Source organism: Aspergillus piperis, assembly GCF_003184755.1.
Source record: "Aspergillus piperis CBS 112811 unplaced genomic scaffold BO85scaffold_3, whole genome shotgun sequence".
Taxonomy (NCBI): Eukaryota; Fungi; Ascomycota; class Eurotiomycetes; order Eurotiales; family Aspergillaceae; genus Aspergillus; species Aspergillus piperis.
Window position 1 is genome coordinate 257,631 of NW_020291593.1, and position 20,325 is coordinate 277,955.

General features: G+C 52.2%; 10 protein-coding genes across 10 annotated transcripts; 4 read left to right on the top strand and 6 right to left on the bottom strand.

Annotated features, from left to right (window-relative positions):
- Positions 1-1,280: 1,280 nt before the first annotated feature.
- BO85DRAFT_179299 (choline-phosphate cytidylyltransferase) lies at positions 1,281-3,487 on the top strand. Its single transcript, XM_025654342.1, has 4 exons — positions 1,281-2,145; positions 2,201-2,551; positions 2,606-3,017; positions 3,074-3,487. Exons 1-4 carry the CDS (start codon positions 1,616-1,618, stop codon positions 3,212-3,214), a joined length of 1,434 nt encoding a protein of 477 aa, XP_025518760.1. The 5' UTR covers positions 1,281-1,615; the 3' UTR covers positions 3,215-3,487.
- Positions 3,404-5,167, bottom strand: BO85DRAFT_445996 (uncharacterized protein). Its single transcript, XM_025659394.1, has one exon. The coding sequence runs from the start codon at positions 4,978-4,980 to the stop codon at positions 3,760-3,762; it is 1,221 nt and encodes a 406-aa protein (XP_025518761.1). The 5' UTR covers positions 4,981-5,167; the 3' UTR covers positions 3,404-3,759.
- A 554-nt stretch (positions 5,168-5,721) lies between these two features.
- BO85DRAFT_414057 (DMT family transporter) lies at positions 5,722-7,887 on the bottom strand. The gene is made up of 2 exons (XM_025657631.1): positions 7,240-7,887; positions 5,722-7,070 (listed from the first exon to the last, which is right to left on the bottom strand). The coding sequence occupies exons 1-2, from the start codon at positions 7,618-7,620 to the stop codon at positions 6,015-6,017; spliced, it is 1,437 nt and encodes a 478-aa protein (XP_025518762.1). The 5' UTR covers positions 7,621-7,887; the 3' UTR covers positions 5,722-6,014.
- A 543-nt stretch (positions 7,888-8,430) lies between these two features.
- On the bottom strand, positions 8,431-10,970 carry BO85DRAFT_414061 (UTP25 family protein). The gene is made up of 5 exons (XM_025657632.1): positions 10,772-10,970; positions 10,355-10,719; positions 10,107-10,303; positions 9,474-10,051; positions 8,431-9,418 (listed from the first exon to the last, which is right to left on the bottom strand). Exons 1-5 carry the CDS (start codon positions 10,873-10,875, stop codon positions 8,500-8,502), a joined length of 2,163 nt encoding a protein of 720 aa, XP_025518763.1. The 5' UTR covers positions 10,876-10,970; the 3' UTR covers positions 8,431-8,499.
- A 131-nt stretch (positions 10,971-11,101) lies between these two features.
- On the top strand, positions 11,102-12,709 carry BO85DRAFT_445999 (eukaryotic translation initiation factor 3 subunit F). Its single transcript, XM_025659395.1, has 3 exons — positions 11,102-11,273; positions 11,342-12,054; positions 12,132-12,709. The coding sequence occupies exons 1-3, from the start codon at positions 11,169-11,171 to the stop codon at positions 12,352-12,354; spliced, it is 1,041 nt and encodes a 346-aa protein (XP_025518764.1). The 5' UTR covers positions 11,102-11,168; the 3' UTR covers positions 12,355-12,709.
- A 346-nt stretch (positions 12,710-13,055) lies between these two features.
- On the bottom strand, positions 13,056-14,254 carry BO85DRAFT_475044 (putative transcription initiation factor TFIID subunit 13; the record flags this gene model as incomplete). The annotated part of the gene is made up of 2 exons (XM_025662694.1): positions 13,056-13,748; positions 13,828-14,254. 2 exons carry the CDS (start codon positions 14,252-14,254, stop codon positions 13,300-13,302), a joined length of 876 nt encoding a protein of 291 aa, XP_025518765.1. The 3' UTR covers positions 13,056-13,299.
- Positions 14,255-14,540: 286 nt separating this feature from the next.
- Positions 14,541-14,922, top strand: BO85DRAFT_484604 (protein kish; the record flags this gene model as incomplete). Its single annotated transcript, XM_025663247.1, has 3 exons — positions 14,541-14,656; positions 14,743-14,824; positions 14,899-14,922. 3 exons carry the CDS (start codon positions 14,541-14,543, stop codon positions 14,920-14,922), a joined length of 222 nt encoding a protein of 73 aa, XP_025518766.1.
- Positions 14,923-14,991: 69 nt separating this feature from the next.
- BO85DRAFT_446001 (pentatricopeptide repeat protein) lies at positions 14,992-17,628 on the bottom strand. Its single transcript, XM_025659396.1, has one exon. It carries the CDS (start codon positions 17,593-17,595, stop codon positions 15,184-15,186), a length of 2,412 nt encoding a protein of 803 aa, XP_025518767.1. The 5' UTR covers positions 17,596-17,628; the 3' UTR covers positions 14,992-15,183.
- A 205-nt stretch (positions 17,629-17,833) lies between these two features.
- BO85DRAFT_446002 (CCDC12/cwf18 family protein) lies at positions 17,834-18,925 on the top strand. The gene has a single exon (XM_025659397.1). The coding sequence runs from the start codon at positions 18,004-18,006 to the stop codon at positions 18,607-18,609; it is 606 nt and encodes a 201-aa protein (XP_025518768.1). The 5' UTR covers positions 17,834-18,003; the 3' UTR covers positions 18,610-18,925.
- Positions 18,926-18,954: 29 nt separating this feature from the next.
- Positions 18,955-20,096, bottom strand: BO85DRAFT_414079 (zinc finger CCHC-type containing 10; the record flags this gene model as incomplete). The annotated part of the gene is made up of 4 exons (XM_025657633.1): positions 19,871-20,096; positions 19,681-19,816; positions 19,582-19,613; positions 18,955-19,526 (listed from the first exon to the last, which is right to left on the bottom strand). Exons 1-4 carry the CDS (start codon positions 19,953-19,955, stop codon positions 18,955-18,957), a joined length of 825 nt encoding a protein of 274 aa, XP_025518769.1. The 5' UTR covers positions 19,956-20,096.
- Positions 20,097-20,325: the final 229 nt, after the last annotated feature.

The following is a 20,325-nucleotide window of genomic DNA, read 5'->3' on the forward strand; positions in this document are numbered from 1 at the left end:
GAACTCCCCCCTTCTATTTATCATACTCCAGCCTTACTCCCTTTCGAAATGGCCTAGTGGTTTCAGAGGCGGTGGAACCCAATCGCGAGGTGACCTTTTTTTTCCAAGAAGGAAGTCCAAAGTCACTCAATATTTCGGCATTGGTTGCGGGGTGGATGCATGGGAATCGGGTCGGAGGGTTTCGTTTATGTTTACCAGTTTTATTGCAGAGCCGCGAGCGGCCGGCCTCACGAGAGTACGTCTGTTTCATGCCATGAACAAGATACCGCACAAAACGCCCACTGTTGATGAACCATGATATATTCCATGATTGTCCCAATTTTCTTTCTCTATCTTATTGTCTGTGTCTTCCCTGCTCCTTGACGATGCGATGCCGTGTCCACCTCAGCTGCAGCCTGGAAAATTACCGGCGGGACAGCCCTTGCGATGTCCCGGCTTGAGCACGACATTGGTATGTTGTAACCAATCGATCACGTCAGGGAGGGGAGGGAAATAGCGGAGTTGCACACCATGTATGGCGTCCCGGGGGGAGAAATATTCCATGATGGCATGACGTACAGTTTTTATAAGTCCGGGGTCGGGTAAGGCAAACTCGTCGAATGCTTGCTTCAGCAGCGGAGTTTCTGGAACCGGGATGGAAGCGAGCCGTGTATGTTGAATCTTTTGTCTCCTTTTTTCGTTCTAAATTATATCGTATGCATATAGAAACGTTGGCTGTGCAGGAGTCTTGACACCATCTGGAAGTCAATTGCGACAAGAGATGTGGAGTGAAAGAGGAGTCCGTAGGATGGATCTAGTACTTAGTTGGTAGTCTAAGTAGTAAGTACAGTACTTCGCAAAAAAGGCCTGATTGAGGTACACCGTATGGTTACTTTGGAAGGACCGGGCGAATGAGAGGGCCCGCCGGAGTCCCGTGATAGGCGATGATGGTTGGGGCAGGACCATACGTGACGGTCAATTGTCTTGCTTGCTTTCCCCACTGTGGGCAGTGCCAGTATTTTAGCAGAACGTACGTATCTAGCAGTAATTAGCAGTTTCTCGCGGTCATTAGCGACCCATTTACTGGTAAGCGGTCAGTTCTATCGAAGGTGATCAGTCGAGTTTGAGTAGTTTGAGTAAGGTACCATACATGAATCAATATTCCCGGTCGGGAAGATTTTGAGATTCTTGCCTTTTTTAGTCTGCGCTCTAGTTTCGGATCCGCGATACTTTCGGTCGGTTTCTTCCCCTTGTCTTTGCTTGCTCCATCGCCCGTCTGTCAAGGGTCCTGCTCTAGTTTCTTCCTCTTCCTCTTCCTCTTCTTCTTCTTCCTCTTCTTACTCTTTCTCTCTCTCTTCCTCCCTCTCCACCATTTTCCCCCCCATGGTTTGTTGAGGGATTTCATCTTCTCCTCTGTGCTTTGGATCCCATCCCCGGGCCCTCCCGTACTCCTCTTCCCTCCTCCACATCCTCTCCGTCCTGCTTTTCTGTCCTCTTGTCTCACCTGTCGCCAAGCGGATTAATTTCTTATCCTCCTACTCCTTTCGCCGCTCCTCCTCCTCCTCCTCAGCTTCTTCATTTCCGTGTAATTTTTTTTATTGACAGAAGTCGAGCTGTGCTCCCTCGGTCGGCCATCATGTCCTCCCCCCAATCTTCGACTAAACGCAAGCGCAGCGGTTCCCAACATCTTTCCGCCAATGCCGCCATTCCATCCCCTGCAGAACTTTTGCAACCCTCCTCTCGCGATGCGTCCGGTGAGGAAGGCGACGAGTCCACAGGCTCCGCCATTCCCTTGCCCAGCAAGCACAAGAAGCAATCGTCTCTCGATGTCACCTCTGCCGGCACCGTTCCGCCCACCAAACGGGCCCGCAAGGCGTCCACCAGTGAAGGTCACGTTCCAGCTTCCAATGGCGATCTCCCCGACGCACCATCGGCCCTCAGCAAGGAGGATCCGGGCGAGCCATCAGAGACCACCGTGGCCAGCAGTGATATCGAGAGTCGGAGCAAGAGCCGGCCGGGCTTGCAGGTAGACACATCGGAGCCGTTGATGAGCCCTCCCGCGCGTGCTGGACTTCAGGACCCCGTCGGTTATCACACCAACCCTCCGCCAACGGGACGGCCGGTGCGCGTGTATGCGGACGGCGTGTTTGATCTGTTCCATGTGGGGTATGTATCGGCCATCTGGCTTATGTGGACAGAGTGCTAACCATGAGGTGTGCAGACACATGCGACAGCTGGAACAAGCGAAGAAGGCGTTCCCTGACGTGCATTTGATCGTCGGAGTGACCGGAGACGAAGAAACACATAAGCGCAAGGGACTGACGGTCCTGAGCGGTGCCGAGCGCGCAGAAAGCATCCGTCATTGCAGATGGGTGGATGAAGTGATTCCCAATTGCCCTTGGATCGTGACGCCGGAATTCATCGATGACCACCAGATTGATTACGTTGCGCATGATGATTTACCATATGGTGCGGATGAGGGAGATGATATCTATGCGCCGATCAAGGCTCAAGGAAAGTTCTTGGCTACGCAGCGGACAGAGGGTGTGAGCACAACGGGAATTATTACCAGGTGAGTTGTGCTGCTCGATGGATATGCTTTGGATGGGGGCTCATTCAAATACAGAATTGTTCGCGACTACGACCAGTACATTTCGCGACAGTTTAAGCGTGGTGCTTCACGACAGGAACTGAACGTGTCATGGTTGAAGAAGAATGAGCTGGAGATCAAGCGTCACGTGAATGAGCTCCGGGACAGCATCCGGTCTAACTGGACTACGACAGGCCAAGAATTGGGTCGGGAGCTGCGTCAGTTCTGGCAAAACAGCCGGCCCAACAGCCCGCTATCGAGCGCGCGCAACAGCGTGGATCTGGGCGGCTCGCGCAGCGGTGTCACCAGTCCTGTGCTGGGCAGCAAGGCGCATGTTTCTCGGGTAGAGGCTCTGGGACGTCCGGAGAGCACAATCGGCAACGGTCGGAACGAGCCGGACTTTGCAACGGGCTACAGTTTGGGATTGATTGGGGGTGTTCGCGCATGGGTAGGTGCATGATTCTTACTACTCTGTTGCATTGACTAATTGTGACCCCAATGTAGATGCGCAGTCGCCGTTCTCTCGTTGGCAGCCGGGCACCATCGCCCACCAGCGAGGAAGAGCACGATTCCGAGGTGGAACGCAGCACGGAGGCATTGCAGCAACAGCTTCAACAGCAGGAGCATGAGCAGCATCACGGTTGATTGATTGATTGATCATCTACGATATTTTTCATCGGACCCCAGACTGGTGGAGAGGTCTGTGTTCTGACTTGTTGCAACGATCGATGTAAGTTAAGCGAGGACTTTATTTTCATTAGCTCACGGTAGCGTTGGAAAAAAAGAAAAGGAATAGATGTTATATTTTATATTTCTTTTTCCTTTCTGACCGAGTTAATGAGTAATGATTGTCTGGATTGGTATGTTTAATGGGATGTTGGGATGGGTTGGTGGTTATTGTTGGTTGATTGGGTTTTCTTGGTAAATTGCATATTCTTTTCAATTCTTATTCAGGGCATAAGATGGGTGGATGGATGGATGGTAATGTACAGCTAGATTGATTGATAGAAGGGCTAATTCATTCATGGATATGAGAAGTGGTAGTACTAGTAGCAGTGGATGCAGTATATATAGTAGTCAGTCTAACTAACGACTTCTATTGAGCACACAAATAACAAAACAAGGGTATCTATAATCATCATGCAACAAAACGCTTTAAAGACTCGACTCGACCACTTTACTTCTTCCCCTCAAGCAGCCATAATAGCCAACCTCCCCCTCTCACCCACCACCACATCCTCCTCCTCTCCATCATCCCTCTCCCGACACATCACCTCGACCAACCTCTCCCTAAGCACCTGCACATCCCTCACCAACCCATTCTCCAACACCCGTCTCGCCAACCGATCACACCTAACCATCACCCCCAACTCAAACCCCTTCAGCCCCCGTACCTGTAACAACGGCCTCACCCACTCCTCCTCGGTCCCGAAACTAACCATATTCCCCCCGGTCACCGACATCCCCCCACCACCACCACCACCTCCTCCTCCTACAAGGTTATTAACCGCAAACACGGTCCCCAAATCCAGCCCTAACCTGACCCTCTCCAACCCGGGACACTTCCTCGCCACGGCATCCCAGAACCCACCCCAGAGCATATCATTGTGCGTATGCGTGTACACGGAGAACGGATACTCCTGGCCCGCCATGGGCTGCCAGATCGGTGTGTATTGCACGGTGAGGGACTTGATGTATTTCCGGAGATGGGGGGAGATGGTGTTGATGAATGAGAGGAAGGTGTAGAGGTCGTCTGTGTCAATCGTGGTGAGGGTGTAGAGGAGGGGGGCGGACTCGAGGTACATTGCTCGGCAGGTTAGGAGTGGGGAGGTGGTGTTGCGAGAGAGGGTGGTGGGGAGGGAGGGGTGCGTGTGCGGGTAGAGGGTGCTGTTTGTGTCGTGTTGCTTTGCTTGATTTGTTCCTTTGGGAGGGTTTGTGGTGGTAGTGGTGGTGATGATGGGTTTGGGGATCGTGGTGGGAGAGGTGCGCCATCGGGCCATGGTTTGGGGACAGCATTGGCGGTGTTTGTCGAGTGGGGAGGGGTGTGTGCATCGGACGTGGTGGATTTTGTTGCGGATTTGGACCAAGTGGATGGTTGTGTTTGTAGTAGTAGTGGTGTCATTGGGGTTGTTGGGGCTGGTGTTGGGGGAGTCGTTGAAGACGTAGGCGTAGATCATGAGGCGGATTTCTGGGGGCAGACGTTGGAAAAAGCTGCTTGTTGGTTGGGAGGTGCTGTCTGCTGCTGCGGATGGTATGATGTTGTCGTTGGAGGATGTGGATGTAGATGGAGGACTGCATATTTGACGAGATTGAATCAATTCGCGAATGGTTTCTGGCCATCGTTTGCCTGTGGGATAGTAGTGGAAGATGGAGTAGGGGTCACGGAGGATCCAGGTGTCGAAGTGGCGCATTTTGTATAGTATATTTTGATGGTTTATATCTTGTCTAGTCTAATGGTTTAGATGTATGGATAAGTGTAGAATGAAAGTCTAAAGATGAATGAATATAAAGGAGTTATAGAGAAAGAATGACGGGACTAGCTTATATATAAGCTAGTTTAGTAGTGGAAAATGCACAGATACACACTTGAGATAGAAAGAAGTACGAAGTGATAATAGCAACATATAAGAAGTGTATAAAGTAATATTAGTTAATATTCGAGAATCGGAACAGCACGGTCTCAAGTGCAACCTTATGACGGTGGTGGCGGCCAATCAACTGGTTCACATGCAGGGATGCTGCAGTCAAGCTCGCCGGTAGGATCAGAGTGCTCCGGTTGTAGTAGTAATAGTGGTGGTAGTGGTAGTATTGATGCTAGAATATCTTGACTTGTGGAATGGGGAGAGTTGTATCCAATTGAAAATGCCACGTAGAGATGTTACATGAACAAAGTAAAGAGTTAGTATAAGAAGCAGTGATATCCCCGGATTGCCCTCCCTCCACTATCTCCGTCAGTATCAGTATTAGTCTGGTAAGAGTATTGAAGCGAGCCTATCACAATCCCGATCCAGAAAGAGCTTCAGCCACTTTTCCACATTACGACCAATCACAGACCTCAAAAGCAATTGGGGATGCCCATTGGAGTGGAGCTCTCTACACGCTTTGCCACTTACGGACTGGCATCATTTACTAGTGTATACTTAGTATGGGAGTATCAGTGCATCCGACCGCCTCACTTTCACTGCTATCAATCTATTAATCAATCAATCAATCACGACCCCATAACTAGTGACTTTATATATCCTTTGTATATACTGCTATGCTCTGCGCCAGTATGCTATGCAATGTGAGCCCTTCCTCCCCTTATCGAACATGTGGCATCGCTCAACCTCTTCCCTCCGCTGTCGAGCTATGCACTGTGACGCCGACCTGCTTCCTTTTTACTTTCCCCCCTCAAAGAACTTCAGGCAAATCCCTCAGATCGTCGCGCGATTTGCAAAACGCCTCATGCGCGACCCCCGCTCTGTTGTCTTTCCCCGCCCTCCTCCAGACGCGCTTCTGCAGCCACTCCAGCCCGGTTCTCGTCCGTGCCCTCTTGATCTCCTCCCTCCTTCTCCTCGGATGCGGTTCCCTTTGCGCCCTCTCGCGCCATGGCCACATACATCGCGCTCACCAGGATCAGCGCCGATCCCGCCCAGCTCACCGCCGACAACGTACTACCCCAGATCGCCCGGTCGTAGAACACGGCAAACAGCATCTGCGTGTACAGCATGAAAGTAGCCCGCGATCCGGACGATGTTGGCTTCGCTGATGCCTCCTCCTCGTCGTCACGCGTGCCATAGTCCCGATCCCAGTCCACCGAAGTCTTGGGCTTGGTCTTCCGCACTGGCGGCACATACGCCAGACCTGCCGTGAGCAGGAACTGCAGCAAGAATCCGCTAACACCCAGCCCAAGAAGCAGCGTCCATTCCCACAGCGTTCCCGGCAGCTCCAGCGGAACCGAGGGCATGACCAGCATTGCCAATGTAGCTACGACCGTCGTGAATGAGGAAAAGTAAGTCACTGAGACGAGCGGGTGACAGCGCTGTCCGATCATCCGGATCGTGGTGTACGCACACGAGGCTCCCAGCACTCCGACCGCAGCCACCACGATGGCCAGCACGTGGTGGTAGCTATCGGTGGCACCGGGCTTATCGCCTTGCTCCGGTTCTTCGGAGTCGGCGCCCGAGCGCATGAACGGGAACGGCCGAGCGATGAGAACGACACCCGCCAGCGAGACCAGTCCGGCAAGTTGCTGCTTGCGCGTGAAGGTCTCGTTGGGGATCAAGAGCGAGCAAGCATAGCAGCTCAGGATCGGGGCTAGGAAAGTCACCACGGTTGCCTCGGAGAGCGGCAAATACTGAACGGAGTAGTAGAGCCCGTAGACGCCGAAGAATCCACCTCCAGCGCGCAGCATCAGCAGAGTAAAGGTTTCGCGCGTTCCGAACGGATGCGGTACTCGCGCGTACCACATGTAGAGGTAACTAGCGAGAACAGTGATAGACATGCGGGCGAACAGGATCTGTAGTACGGGGGATCAGCCGGGTTCCTGAGCAGGGACCATATCTAGCGTCTTCAACTAGAGGGTGCCCCACGAGTGGGCATCCCCTACACAGTTCACACACAGTAGATCATCCATCTACTAGGTAGCTAGCTATCCAGCAGAATAGGTAGGTGATATAGAAACGCACCTGAAACGGATGAAACCCCTTCCCATCACGACCCTTGATTTCCAAAATTTGCGTCATGACATTCATTGACGCACCAAAGAACTGCGCGAACATGACCAAGATCATGCCCTTACCCTGCAGCCAGACATCGCAGGATACCTGCTGCGCCGTCTTCCACCATGGCTGAGTTAAGCAGTGTTGCATTGTTGAAGAAGCAGAAGCAGAAACATGTCCATGTCCCGAATGAAGCAGTGGCGTCTGCTCCGAATAGACAACGTGCTGCTGCTGCTGCTGCTCATCGACTTGATTGTTCTGAGCCGGTAGTAAAGTTACATATTGTTGCTGAGTTTCTTCACCCGCGGTCGAGTTGACGCCCCTTGCGTCAGATGGATTCAGAGACATTTTTTTATTCCAGTGGTTCCAGGTTAAGGTAAGTGATTTTGCTTTGGTTAGTTCGTGTTTTTGATTTCCTTTCCTTCGTAAATCATAAATTCATAAAAAAACAAAATGGTTTTGAAGTATCGTTTAATCGTTCATGTAACTCATGGATTAAAAAGAAAAATAAGTAAAGTAGTAAGTAGTGTATCCCTGCGCCCCTTTGGAAAGAGGAAAAAAAAACTTGAAAGTCAACAGACCGGCTGGAAGAGCACTGGAATGCGACGATATCACTTCTTTTTATTAATCAAAAGAAGAAAATAATAAATCCCAGTCAAAATAAGCCCGTGACACCAAACTGCTTTTAGAGCCGCGATCGGCCTGGTTTTTGTTGCATGACTAATCGGGCCCTTGTGACACCCTTCGGTTTGGAGGGGAGTGTGTCCGAATCTTACTATTTTTATGTTGGTTGTTATATCGATTGAGTGTGCTGTTGGAAAGAGTATATGAGAAATGTATTGTATTGTTCAGGAAGCATAACAATCCGATTGAAATGCTATGCAGGTATCCCTGGGGGTTGCTGGCTGTGCATGGGAATGGTTCCTTGGTTGTAGTGCGCTTATCGGATCTACTAAATATCTAATAGCTGCCTAGGTAGATATATATTTGTTGAAGTGACACTAACACAAGGTCCACGGATGTACTGCGATATCACATCATGAAGTAGAATACATGGGCGGATATGACGCCAACATGGATATTCAATGAGATGTGCATCTGCATGTGAGCAGCAGGGATCAAATTCTATCAAGTACTCAAGGTCCGTGCCCAGACTTTGTGTGAAGTAGTTGTTGGTTTGTCTCAACAGTATACACATAAAATTATACAGCTCCTAGTATATATGTTCTACATAAACGTAAAAGTATCTCCTCCCTTCTCGCGCATCATATTGCCCAATCGCTGCGTGCCCACAATCCGTTCCATCTTCAGCGCATCCCACTTGGAGAACAATGCGCGCACACCTCCCTCGGCCGCCTCGACCAACGCCGCTGGATCCAATCCCAGGAACCCGACAATCTCGCCATAGAACGCCGGGTTCTCAGGCACGCCGTACATGATGATCCGCTTGACCCCGCGGAGCTGGTACCGACGGAAGTGGTGCAGACGTTCCGTGTACAGCAGCACCGACTGGCGCCCATTCATGAAATACGAGCGAGCCCGCGCCGCCTCCCGCTGCTCGGTGTATTCGGAGATGGCTCCAAAGGAGACGTTGGTGGTCTGCTGCGACGTGGCGAAGTGATTACGCACGCGCACAAAGTCCAGGTACGACGGGATGAAGATCAGGGTTCCGCCGGCGCTGGCCTTGCCGCGACCGGAGGCAATGTCGCGCACCAGCGACGAGAGGATAGTCGTGGTGAAGTGCTTGAACCGCGCATCGGGGTCTTTCGCCGGCGAGAGACAGTCGAAGCGGGTAAATGTCTGCCTGACCGAGACCGGGAGGGGGAGCTCGGTGATCGCGCCCGCGTGGATCGGCGTGGCCTTGACCCTGCCCGAGGTGTTGTGCATGTGCGCCGAGAACACCGAGTTCATCTCCGGAGTGACGAATGAGGTGAGCATGATCATCTGCCGCACATACCGCGCGTTGTTGTCCAGGTACCATGTCCGTACACGACTGAAGTCACATCCGTGTGCCTCTCGGGGCTGCAGGTTGAGGTGCTTCATGATGTAGTCGATGTGATCCCAGTTTTGCATGAGCAATGCATCCGCGTGGTCGACAATTACTACTTCGATAGACGAGAGGAAGTCGTGATCGCGTTTCTTAACACTGTGAGAGGTTAGATAGAACGTTCTGGACCCGAGGGTTGAGCTAGCCGACTTACTCTGCCTGGTCCATGATGGTGCGTAGACCCAGTGGACTGGCCAGGATCATATCGGAGGTGTAGAATTGCGCAAAATACTTGACAGTCTTGCGGGTGAACTTGAGACCCAGGCGGAACATGTCGTCGTCATTGCCACCGAAGAGCTCGCGGAAGTCGTCCGGCTTGCTCTCCCATGACGGGTCATCAGCCGCCGAGAAGGTGTCGAGGAGACGTTTCTTGTTTTCTTGTTGCTCGGGTTGGAAGAAGCGCGTGATGGACTCGACGGCCCGCACACAAGCCTGCTTGGTAGGCAAGAGATAAAGTACCTTCGGCCGAGTGAAGCCCTGGTCTCGGACATCGATGTCGGCGTCTTGCTCTTTGGCCAAGCGTGTGTTGTTCTTGAGCACTCGATCGCGGGTCTTGAGCACGTGGTTGGTGGCGTGGAGGGCCAGAAGATCGCGCATCTGGGCCGAGTTGGATGGCGTCCGGGCTCCATACAAAACGTCCTGGTAGCCGAAGATGTACGGAGCAATGTGCTGGGCCTGTCCACCGATTTGGGGGAATTTATCGGAGGCTGGCTCTTTAAGTTTTCTCTTAAGCTGTACCGGATCTAGATCAGCGGCCGTTTCAGTAGACTGGAGCTGCCACGCTCACCTTCACGCTTGAGATCTGCTTCATTGGAGGTAGCCAGGACGCATCGTCTCCAGTATCTGGAATAGCGCGCACAAGCCTCAAGCCTTCTGGCAGTTCCTTCTTTGCATTCTTCCACTTGTTCTCCCCAATAGCCTTGATCTTCTTGGCCAGCTCGTCTTCCGTCGGGTTCGTAAAGTGCGTGTCGAAAGGATCGTTGTCTGTTGAACATTAGTGCAATGGCAAAATAAATAAACAGCATAAGACCATACCGTCTTCGTCATCACTATCCTGCGCACCAGCATCTTCTTGATTTCCATTGTCCTCTTCATCCGAAGGCTCTTGTTGCTCAAGATCGTCCTCCCCGAGAGCTTCTTCGTCCTCCTCCGCAACAGGGTCCTCGCGAACAACCTCGACGGTTTCTGTGTTCTTATGTTCAACCTTTCTCCTCTTGCAGGCCGGGCCCTTGGAGTCGGTAGATGTGTTCAACAGTTGTAGCAGCTCGTTGTAAGGACGACCGGACTTCTCATCCTCTTCATCGCTGGACGAACCGACATCCATGGCTTCCTCTTCGGCCATACCACCCTCCATATGCTCATCGATAGGACCATCTTCACCGGACGAAGAATCATCAGACCTGCACGGTTGGTCAGCTTCACTGTAGAGACCAGCGCGGAAGTGATGCTCACTCTATGTCGGCAACCCGAGAAGCCTGGAAGGCATCGCGGCGCCCGACGGGCCCTCTCGAGCGTTTGCCGCGGCCTCTAGGAGCTCTGCCTCTTGGAGGAGCCATTGATAATAAAGTAAAGACAAAATTAAATTGGCTATGGCCACTAGAATAGCAACAATTCGGGGTCGATTGCAGTTGGGCGGATTATTTTTTCGCGGCGTTGGGGGGGAGTTGCTTATCTTATCTTAGCGCGAAATTCCCTTTGCGCACACACAATTTGAGCCTCGCAGCAGAACCTCCGTCGCGGCATCAGAGGCGGAAGATTTAATTAGTATCCCGAACCCCAGAGTGCCACTCTTTCCCCCCCACGGCCAGGACGAGATCAACCCGAGAGACCGCTCGACCTACTTTTCATCATGGCTGAAGCTGATTCCTTCCTTCACCTCGCTCGCCCTCTGGGCCCCGTGGCAGTGGGGACTGCACCGACAACCGCCCCTCTGAACGTTGTCATCCAGCCCCAGGTACGTGTTATATGGCTGGGTCTTACAGACTTTTCGACCAGAGTCATAGTGCTAACTCTCTGGGCTAGGCACTCTTCTCGATCCTGGACCACTCCCTCCGTCGCAACGCTGACCAGGAGCGTGTCATCGGTACTCTGCTGGGAACCAGATCCGAGGATGGAACCGAGGTGGAAATCCGCAGCACCTTCGCTGTTGGACACACGGAGACGACAGACCAGGTTGAGGTGGACATGGAATACCAGAAGCAGATGCTTGCGTTGCATCTGAAGGCCAACCCCAAGGAAGTGCTCGTGGGTTGGTACGCCACCTCGTCCGAGCTGAACACCTTTTCCGCTTTGATCCAGAACTTCTACAGCGGCCAGGGTGATGGCACATGGCCTCACCCTGCCGTCCACTTGACCGTCTCCACCGAGGCTGGAAAGGATATCGAGACCCGCGCCTACATCTCCGCCCCCGTTGGTGTGACCGCGGAGAGAGCCGCCGACAGCGCCGCCTTCATCCCCGTCCCTTACGAGATCCGCTACGGTGAGGCCGAGAAGAGTGGTCTGGAGGCTATTGCTGCGGCCCGTGATGCTGAGGAGCGTCGTGCCAACATCTTCACTGATATCGAGGCTCTGGAGCGTGCGATTGAGGATGTTCTGGGCATGATCGACCGGGTTTCCCGCTACGTTGAGTCTGTCATTGACGAGGAGGCTCCTGCTTCGACGGCCCTGGGCCAGTACCTGCTCAACACCTTGGCTCTGGCACCTAAGGTTGAGCCCGCTGACATTGAGCGTGACTTGTATGTTGTCCCTTACCCTCCCCCAACCTTCAGTTATCCATTCGAAACCAAGTATCAAACTAACAAAAAATCAACAGCAACAACCACATCCAGGACGTCCTGGTCGTGTCCTACCTGGCCAACACCATCCGTACACAGATGGAGCTCTCCAACCGGCTAGCAACCGCCCAGCTGACTCTGGGAGGCGAGTCCGGCAGCGGCGAGTCGGGCGACAAGCGCGGCGGCCAACGGGGCGGCAAAGGAGGCCGGGGCGGGCAACAGCGGACTCAAGAACGGAGTGGAGAGGAGGCTCGCGCGTAAGAGGATATCATAGGGTTATTATAACGATACCTTTCCATTTCTCTTTTTAACATTTATTTCATTTGTGCAAAATTCTTTTTCCTTTTTTCTTTTCAGTTCATTTCTCTCGCCACGCAACAAAAAGCATGTCCCCCTTGATATCGTTTCATTTTCCTGGATATATGATATGTTCCCTGTCCATATCCGGTTCCTTGTGCCAACACCCAGGGGAACTGAAGTCATGTTGTATGGATGGAAGCCTACCTACAATGATTCCTACCAATACGCACCCTCATCAATGATCACCCCGAAAAATTGAGCATCACAAGGGACGGATAGGACCTTACGAAGACCGAACCCAACGAACCCCAAAAAATGAAAAGGAGGAAAAAGAAATAAGAATGAAAGAATGAAAGAAAAGAGCAACGAACGGCGTATGGGAGTCCGTCTGTCTGGCTTGAAATGGAAGAAATAAATGGGAAAAGAGAGCAGAAAGAGATGCTTTTACGTACATGCAATCAGCCCTGCAACAGAAGCTTGCATTTCGTCTTTTGTCCAATTTTCTTGTATGTGATGTAGGGTAGGGTAGTTTCGGTGGGTTTGAGGTACATATGCAGTATATTTGTGGCATGTTCAGGATTCTATTGATAGTAGACGTTGCAATAGAGTATTATTTAGGGCAGATCACCTCTTATCGATGCAGCTTTACCTTTTACAGTAATGATAGATCCCCTGATAATCTTCATCAATTCAGGGAGTTAGTTAGTTTTAGCTAAGTAGGATTTTCAATCTTGATACATAAGTAACGCCCCCCAATGCCGACCAGATAGTAGTGGATATCATATATGTTTAGAAATGCAGGTGGAACAACCCTACCCCTGTAGACCCGAACGCCAGAAAAAGAAAAACAAAAACGAAGCAGCAGCCAGAGCAGCAAGGAAAGGTATTGGACGAGATCATTTCAGCTCATCCTACGACCTTTCGCTTCTTCGGCGCCGTATCCTCTGTTGCATCAGAATCGCGCCTGGCATTTCTCTTCCCCTTGCCCTTACTCTTCTTCCCATCAACGCTTTCACCAAGTTCTTCGAGGCCCTTCTTGCCCGCATCCTTCAAGTTGCCGACCTGATCATCGTTCTGATCAAATGCCTTACGAGCCTCTTTCAGCTCACGCTCCATGCGAAGAAGTTCCTGCACACGACCAAGCTTGTTCGGATCCCGGCGCAACGCAAATCGGAAGTCATCGACCTTGATCTTCTGTCGGCGGGAATAGCTGGCGTACTGTGCCGCACCGTGACACATCTCGAGAACAAAGTCGGTGACAATCTCGTCCAGTACACGGATGGTTTCGGGGAGTGGCTCGGGAGGGTAAGATGGGTGCGGACGGGGGTCACCATAGGCAAGAAGGAGGAGACGGACTGAATGTGTGTTAACGTTAGCAACGACAACTCTATATAGATCTAGTTGATCGATTGAAGCCAACGACGGCGGACGTACGTTCAGATGCAAAGTTCATCTGACCCTTGTGCCTAGCGGCACGGGCTCGTGGTTCCGCCATATTGTTCTTCTTATTGGTCTTCCCCTTTTTATTGTTATTCTTGTTGCTATTGTTCGAGGACTGTTCGTCCGCTTCGGCGACGGGTTGCGGTTTAAAGGCGGGACGGTATCCGGCGCGGATTAGTTCTGTTTCCTGGGGATTGAACGGCCAAGCAGAAGCGAGCTGACTCGACACATGGCCAGTACTGGGCTGACGGGGAGGGGCTGGTGAAGCCCTAGAAGTCTGCTGCGATGGCAGAGAACGGCGGAGAGGCTGCGAGGCTGGACGGGCAGCAGAAGATGTGTTGCGAATTGAAGCAGGAGCTGCGGCGGAACGATGGCCGGACTTCCGCGCGGAAAGGCGGTGGGGACTCGTGACGGAAGACATGGTGGCAGAATCACTTGGTTTGGTTGCGCGCGGGACGGAAGTCGTTCTGGCTCATCAGTTGTTACTTCTCGTCTGTTGGTTTACACGACCGATAAAGGTACCTCTTGAGATACAGACAATCTGGGAGGGATTGGAGCAAGGAAAGAAGAAGAAAGTAATTAAGAGGCAGTGAGGATTCCAACGACGGGAATATACCTTCAAGATGGTCAGTGAATATACTCCGCAATCTTCCCTTCCCACTTGCTGCCACTTCTACTGGTGATGGATCGTTAACTTCTAGTGCATGATGCAGTCTGCCTTGTTCAACTTTCAATCACTCCTGCTCGTGTTCTTGCTTATCATCTGCACGAGCACATATGCACACTCGATGATGCCTGGGATCATGGACCGCAATCAGAGCGGGTAAGTGTTGCTGACTGCTGCTGTCTGCAGTGGTCCCCATATCGAGTCTATGAAGTGACATGGTTCTGACCTGATATTGACTTCAGCTTCTTCGGGATCTTCTGGAAGTGTGCTCGAATCGGTGAACGGTTGAGCCCCTATGTCAGTATATGCTGCGTCGTGATGGCTGTAAGTATACCAAGCACCTTGCGGGAACCAACCACTAGCTTAATCTGGAATGCTAATACCCATATTCTTGCCAGGTCTCGATCTTCTTCGGCGGCTGATCGACTCACCCCAACTCCTTGCGGTCTCAAATTAGATGGTCATTCTACCAGGTGGTGGCGTTACTGAAGCTTCTCTTTTCGCATCTTCTTTTCTTGCAGGGGTCTCTCATGATTATTGATCTGTATATCGTACATAAATTCTACACTATCAGGATGTCTATGTTCAAAAAGGATTTTGTCCGAAACCACCGTAATCCCAGGTCCGCGCTAGAGATGCAAGAGAATAAACAGAAACAGACGGGAAACAGAAGAAAGGGTATCTCATGCGTTGGCCTTTAGACGTTGCAGGCCTCGATCGAGCAGCTGCTCAGTTTCCGCTTCGTCCAGCTGGGGAGATTCGGGGTTCGGATTGAAAGCATCCCTCCTCAAGTGTGAGGCAGATTTCAGGTCCAGCTGTTCCACAGCAATCCAGAGCTGCTCCGGATCCCGGAGGTAGCGTAGGCCCTTCATCGTGTAAGCATCGATAGACAGGCCCTGATCCTCGAGGTCCTTGATAGACTGCGCGATGGCAGATGCATTCTGCTGACTCGCAAACCCGCTGATGATGACATTCCAGGTCGTCATGCTGTATACGACTCCATGCTTGGCCATCATCTCTCTCACCTTCTCAGCCGCGAGTGGCTGGTTGTTATAGATAAAGGCACTCAACAGCAGCGTCCAAGTCAAGACCGTTGGCTGTGTCTGCGTGAAAGTGGATTCAGAGCTGCCAGTTTTGACGCCAGCTTCAGTGGCAGACTGTAACATATCTTCAACAACGCGCACAGCGGGTCGCAGCCCGTGTGGGTTGTTGCGATACGCAAGCATGAACTCATTGTAAGTATGGTCGGTCGCAGATAAAGGGGCTATGTCTTTGTGGCCTTGCAATACTAATTCGCGGAATCTGGTATAGACACGTTCGACGCTGCCCACGTGGGCTTGACACCGGAGCCAAGTCGCAATAACGAGATACAAGGCAATGACAGATGGTGGTGTCTTTTCGCCGGTTGTTGAAGGAAGATCGTACTGACGAGGGACAATCGAGAGCTCCTTCAAGGGCGTTATGTCATGCAGCTCACAATACATGCGCAACAGAGAGTAGAAGATTTCCCGGCGGTCGGTAGCACCATCGAGGTGCTTCACGTTGAAAACAAAGTGAGAGTGGAAGAGTTTACTCGCAATATAAGGGTTCTTCTTGAGCTCTGGCTGGCTTTCAAGTTCCTCCATCAAGTGGGTCATTCGCTCCCTGTCTTGACGAGCGACAGCATCGCTAAGTAGAGTCAGATAAGTGTACGAATCAAGCTGGAAGCCTTGAGCCTTCATGTGTCGTAGTACGTCAAGCCCTAATTGAGGATCCCCTGTCTTGAAGGCGTTGGAAAGTACCACGTTCATCATGTCTCGGTCAGGCTGCACCCCCATACTGAGGAGTTCGGGCAGAATGCGAAAATTGCGTCCGTCTGGGCCATCCACAACGGAGTCGAGAACTAAGAGTTTGCTGCAATGGCGTGAAACAGCTATCTCCATGGGACTCTGGTGTAATCTCCAAAACTGCCGCCCAGCCCGGCGCAGTGCCAGGAGTGCGTTGTCAACGTCTTTGAATTCCGTGAAGCGGCCCATGAAACCAAGGTAGGTCTCGCCCTTCAACCTATGCCTTCGAGTCTCCACAAGGTCCCAGGCTTCATAAACAGCGCTGCGGTCAGCCTTCTTGATGAAGAAGCGCACACCCTTCTGCGGCACATAGGAGACAGGCCACTGCATGGGATCCAAGCAGGCACGTATGACAGACTGATAGTTGTGGGAATCCTTGGTCCATCGCTGCATCTCACGAGAATGAAGAGTGTCCAGATAGATCAGACAGTCCGCAATCATGGCAAAGACGGGCTTGACAGAAGCCTGACAAGTGACTAAGAGGAATTCCAAGGCCAGCTCAGGAGAGTTCCGCAATAGCCACAGCGACAATCGTCCCCAGTGGATCTCCATTTCCAGCGGAGTAAGGCCATTCCAGACCTCACGGAATGCTCCTAGGCTGTCCGTTTGGATTGTCTCCAGCAGCTCCTTATCTTTCGAGTCTAGAGGGTAAGGCACCAACTCTTCCTGCACTTCTCTCCCATCGTACTTCGCTTGGAATAACTCTCTCTGCGCAAACCTCCATTTTCGAATATCATCGCCACTGCACGTATATGATCCGGACCTGATAGCCAAATCCAAGGCTTTGGTTTCTTTTCCAAAGCGTAATGTCAAGAGCGGCTTCACATCGCTGAAGCTCGCGAGGGTAGGCGGGGTACGCAAACTGCGTTTCTGCACGACGGATAGTGTAGTGTTTTTGTTGATGAGCGATAGTAAAGTTGCATTGCGAGAAGCAGCTCCGGGTGACAGAAGTGAGAACTCCCTTTTGGTAATCGAGGGCTGGTTATAAAGTACACTATTCCCTGCAGATCGGCCGAAGGTAGTTGAATGGAAGAGGCGTTGGGTCTTCATTTCCGGAATAACAGTGCTGTAGACACTGGAATGCCTCACACCATTTGAAAAAGTATCTGGCTGACTGGACGTATTCGATTGCGGCGCATTGTCGACAAAGGATCTTGCATCCTGGGGTCCTTCTCTCCGTCGCCCGAGGCGGAGCCTATGCTGCGGGTTGTAGACCGGCAATCCAGCGCAGACGCGGGAACGCGGGAGATAGTGCGGACAAAATAACATTCAGACTCACAGCTTGTTCAGCTCATATCTCGATTGAAAGTTGCGAGAACAATCACCGCGCGGGTTTGGGGCCGGGGAACGAAGGGAAGCAACGATTGTTGTAGCCAATAATCTTTCCCTCCGCCGCCGGATTTTGCTCCGGCGCCGATGTGGCTGGTGCGTTACAGATGTGGCGCAGCACCGCCCGATAACCAAAGCACAAGCAAGTATCTACCGAAAGATCATTCTAGACTTCATCATCACATCGTCTCAGTTCTCGGGTGACACGAGACCCTTTCGAAGAGACTTGGAGCTTTCTGTGGGCAGAATAAAAGATCGTTTCTCGTTTCTCACCCCGTACTTACACCATATCGTGAAATCTTTCCCCCCCGCTCGATTTTTATATCCGACCCTCCTCTCCCCGCCGTGATGTCGTCGAATCATGCTTCTCTCGATGCGGCGGCAAATGAGCGCAAAGCACGCCTTGCAAAGCTTGCTGCGCTGAAGCGGAAACAACCAGAGCCAGAGCCATTGACCGAAGCTGGTGCCGCCGATGAAGAATTGGAAGATGCTGCTCCCGATGTAACAAAGCAATACCTCTCCGGGAGGAACTACGACGCCGAAATGCGCGGCCCAAAGCTGGGCTTCGACACCGCCCCATCAGATGGTCAGATCACTGTGGAAGCACAGGCTGCAGAAATCGCAAGGGCCACCGCAGAGAAAGCCAAGGAGGATGAGGGTGACCAGCCCATTGACCTCTTCAAGCTACAGCCCAAGAAGCCGAATTGGGATCTGAAGCGGGACCTGGATGAGAAGATGAACGTCCTCAATGTTAGAACTCAGAACGCGATCGCGAAATTGGTCCGCCAACGGATAGAAGAGGCACAGCGCGCAGCTCAGGCGAAAGGAACAGGTGCCAATGGAGGTGAACAGGGCGAGGAAGTCGGCATTGAAGGTGATATGTTGGTCCAGGGCATTCATGTCCGTGAGAGGGAAGAGGAGGCAGGCAATGATCTGGAGGATGACGAGGCATAATTTTGATACCCCATGGGAAGATGTATGGTAGCAGTTGCGATTCGGTCTCATCTCTTTGCATCTTGCTTTTACTGGCGCCCACAGTTGGAGGATTTGGGACAAGTGTCGCAAGGCGTTGAGGATCTCTGCATACGGTTTACTTGGAAAAATTACTTTCAATGCATTAGCCTTCTGTATGGTGTTACTATAGTACAGTCCCCCGTTTATAATCCTTGGAGAACCAGCCCGTGGTGATGAGCCTCGAAAGAGGGAAAACGCCAAACTCCCGCACATCCGTTGTCCAGTACTTTTTCTATTCAAAACCTCAAGCCAAAGACACCTAGTTGCCCATATTCATGGACTGCGTCAACGCAAGACGCTTGCTGTAAGGACTGAGACTCCTCTCACGGGGCGGAGGCGGCGCGCGTCCTTGGCCCCGTCCGTCTTTCTGTGAGTGACTCGGACCATCCCTATAATCTCTTGAAGCAGGATAGCCACGCTCGGGTCGCTTCTCTGGGGTCGCAGACCGTCTCGTCCTGGCAATTCGGCTGTGATCCACGCTCTGACTTCGGGACCTGTCTCGTCGTTCACGATCCCGTGACAGGTGTCGAGGCCGGCCTCGCTCTTCAGGGCTGGATTCTCGACGCCTCCGCCGGGTGTTCCTGTCACCCTGCCACTCATGCGATCGAGAACGAGAGTCTCTGTCCCCGGACGAGTAGGAGACTGCGGAATCGTGAGAAGACGCATCGCTGTAGCGTCTCTTCCTTTGTCCAGAAACATGGGAAGAGATGGACCTTGTTCGACCATGGCTCTTTCGTGCACCATAGCCCGCATGACGAGGGGGCGATCTTGAGTGTGATCGACTAGTCGATATTGTTGATACCGAGCTGACCGAATGTGATGATGCTGACCGGGCTCGTTTTGAGGTCTGAGTGCGACTGTCAAGAGGATCCGCCTCATCATGCTCTCTTTTGCGACCTCGTTCTTCCTCACGCTTAGCAAGGATCTCAGTCGCTAGTCCTTTCCTGTACGCGAATTTAGCTCCTGCTCGTGACAGCTCGCTCATGAGCTGGATAGAAAGGATAGACCTACGTGCGTGATGAGTCACTAGGGACATCAGCTGAGAGTTGCGGCCGCAGTTTGGGGTTCAATAACTGCTGCGTGCGTGATGGACGAGACGTGTACGGCCGCTCTTGGGCGGTCACTTTACATTCATAGCTGTAGTGCCGTGCTGGGACCGTCAGCAAATATGAAAGTATAGTGTAGATGGTCTTTTACGTATCTCGTTTCAGGCATTTTTGACACAAGGTGCTAGGAGTAGCCTTGGTAGGGCCTCTGAGGCCGGGAGCATTTCGATAGCGATTCATCCGGGGCACGTATCAAGCCAGTAGCGGATACGTAAAAGAAGCTATGGATCAGCTGCCTGTCTGAAACACAAGAACACCAAAGAGAAAAAGATCCCCGCATGCCAGGAAATCAGCCTGGATATCCCAAACCCAAGCTCTTTCCTCCCCGCGGCTGTCGCAGGCAGAATGTGGGCCGGGCCGACCAGGTTAGGCGCGCGGCTAAGCGCGGGCGGCGGCCCACGAAGGAGGAGCCAAGCGAAACCCGCCCGATTGAAGCGTTGCTCGTTCCTTCTCAGCCCAAAAGATCAAAAAGCCGGTCCAGCATCGTTGGCCTGCCCTTTTACCCACCCCCCATCCACATCCACTTTTCCCCCAAACTTGCCCTCCGGTG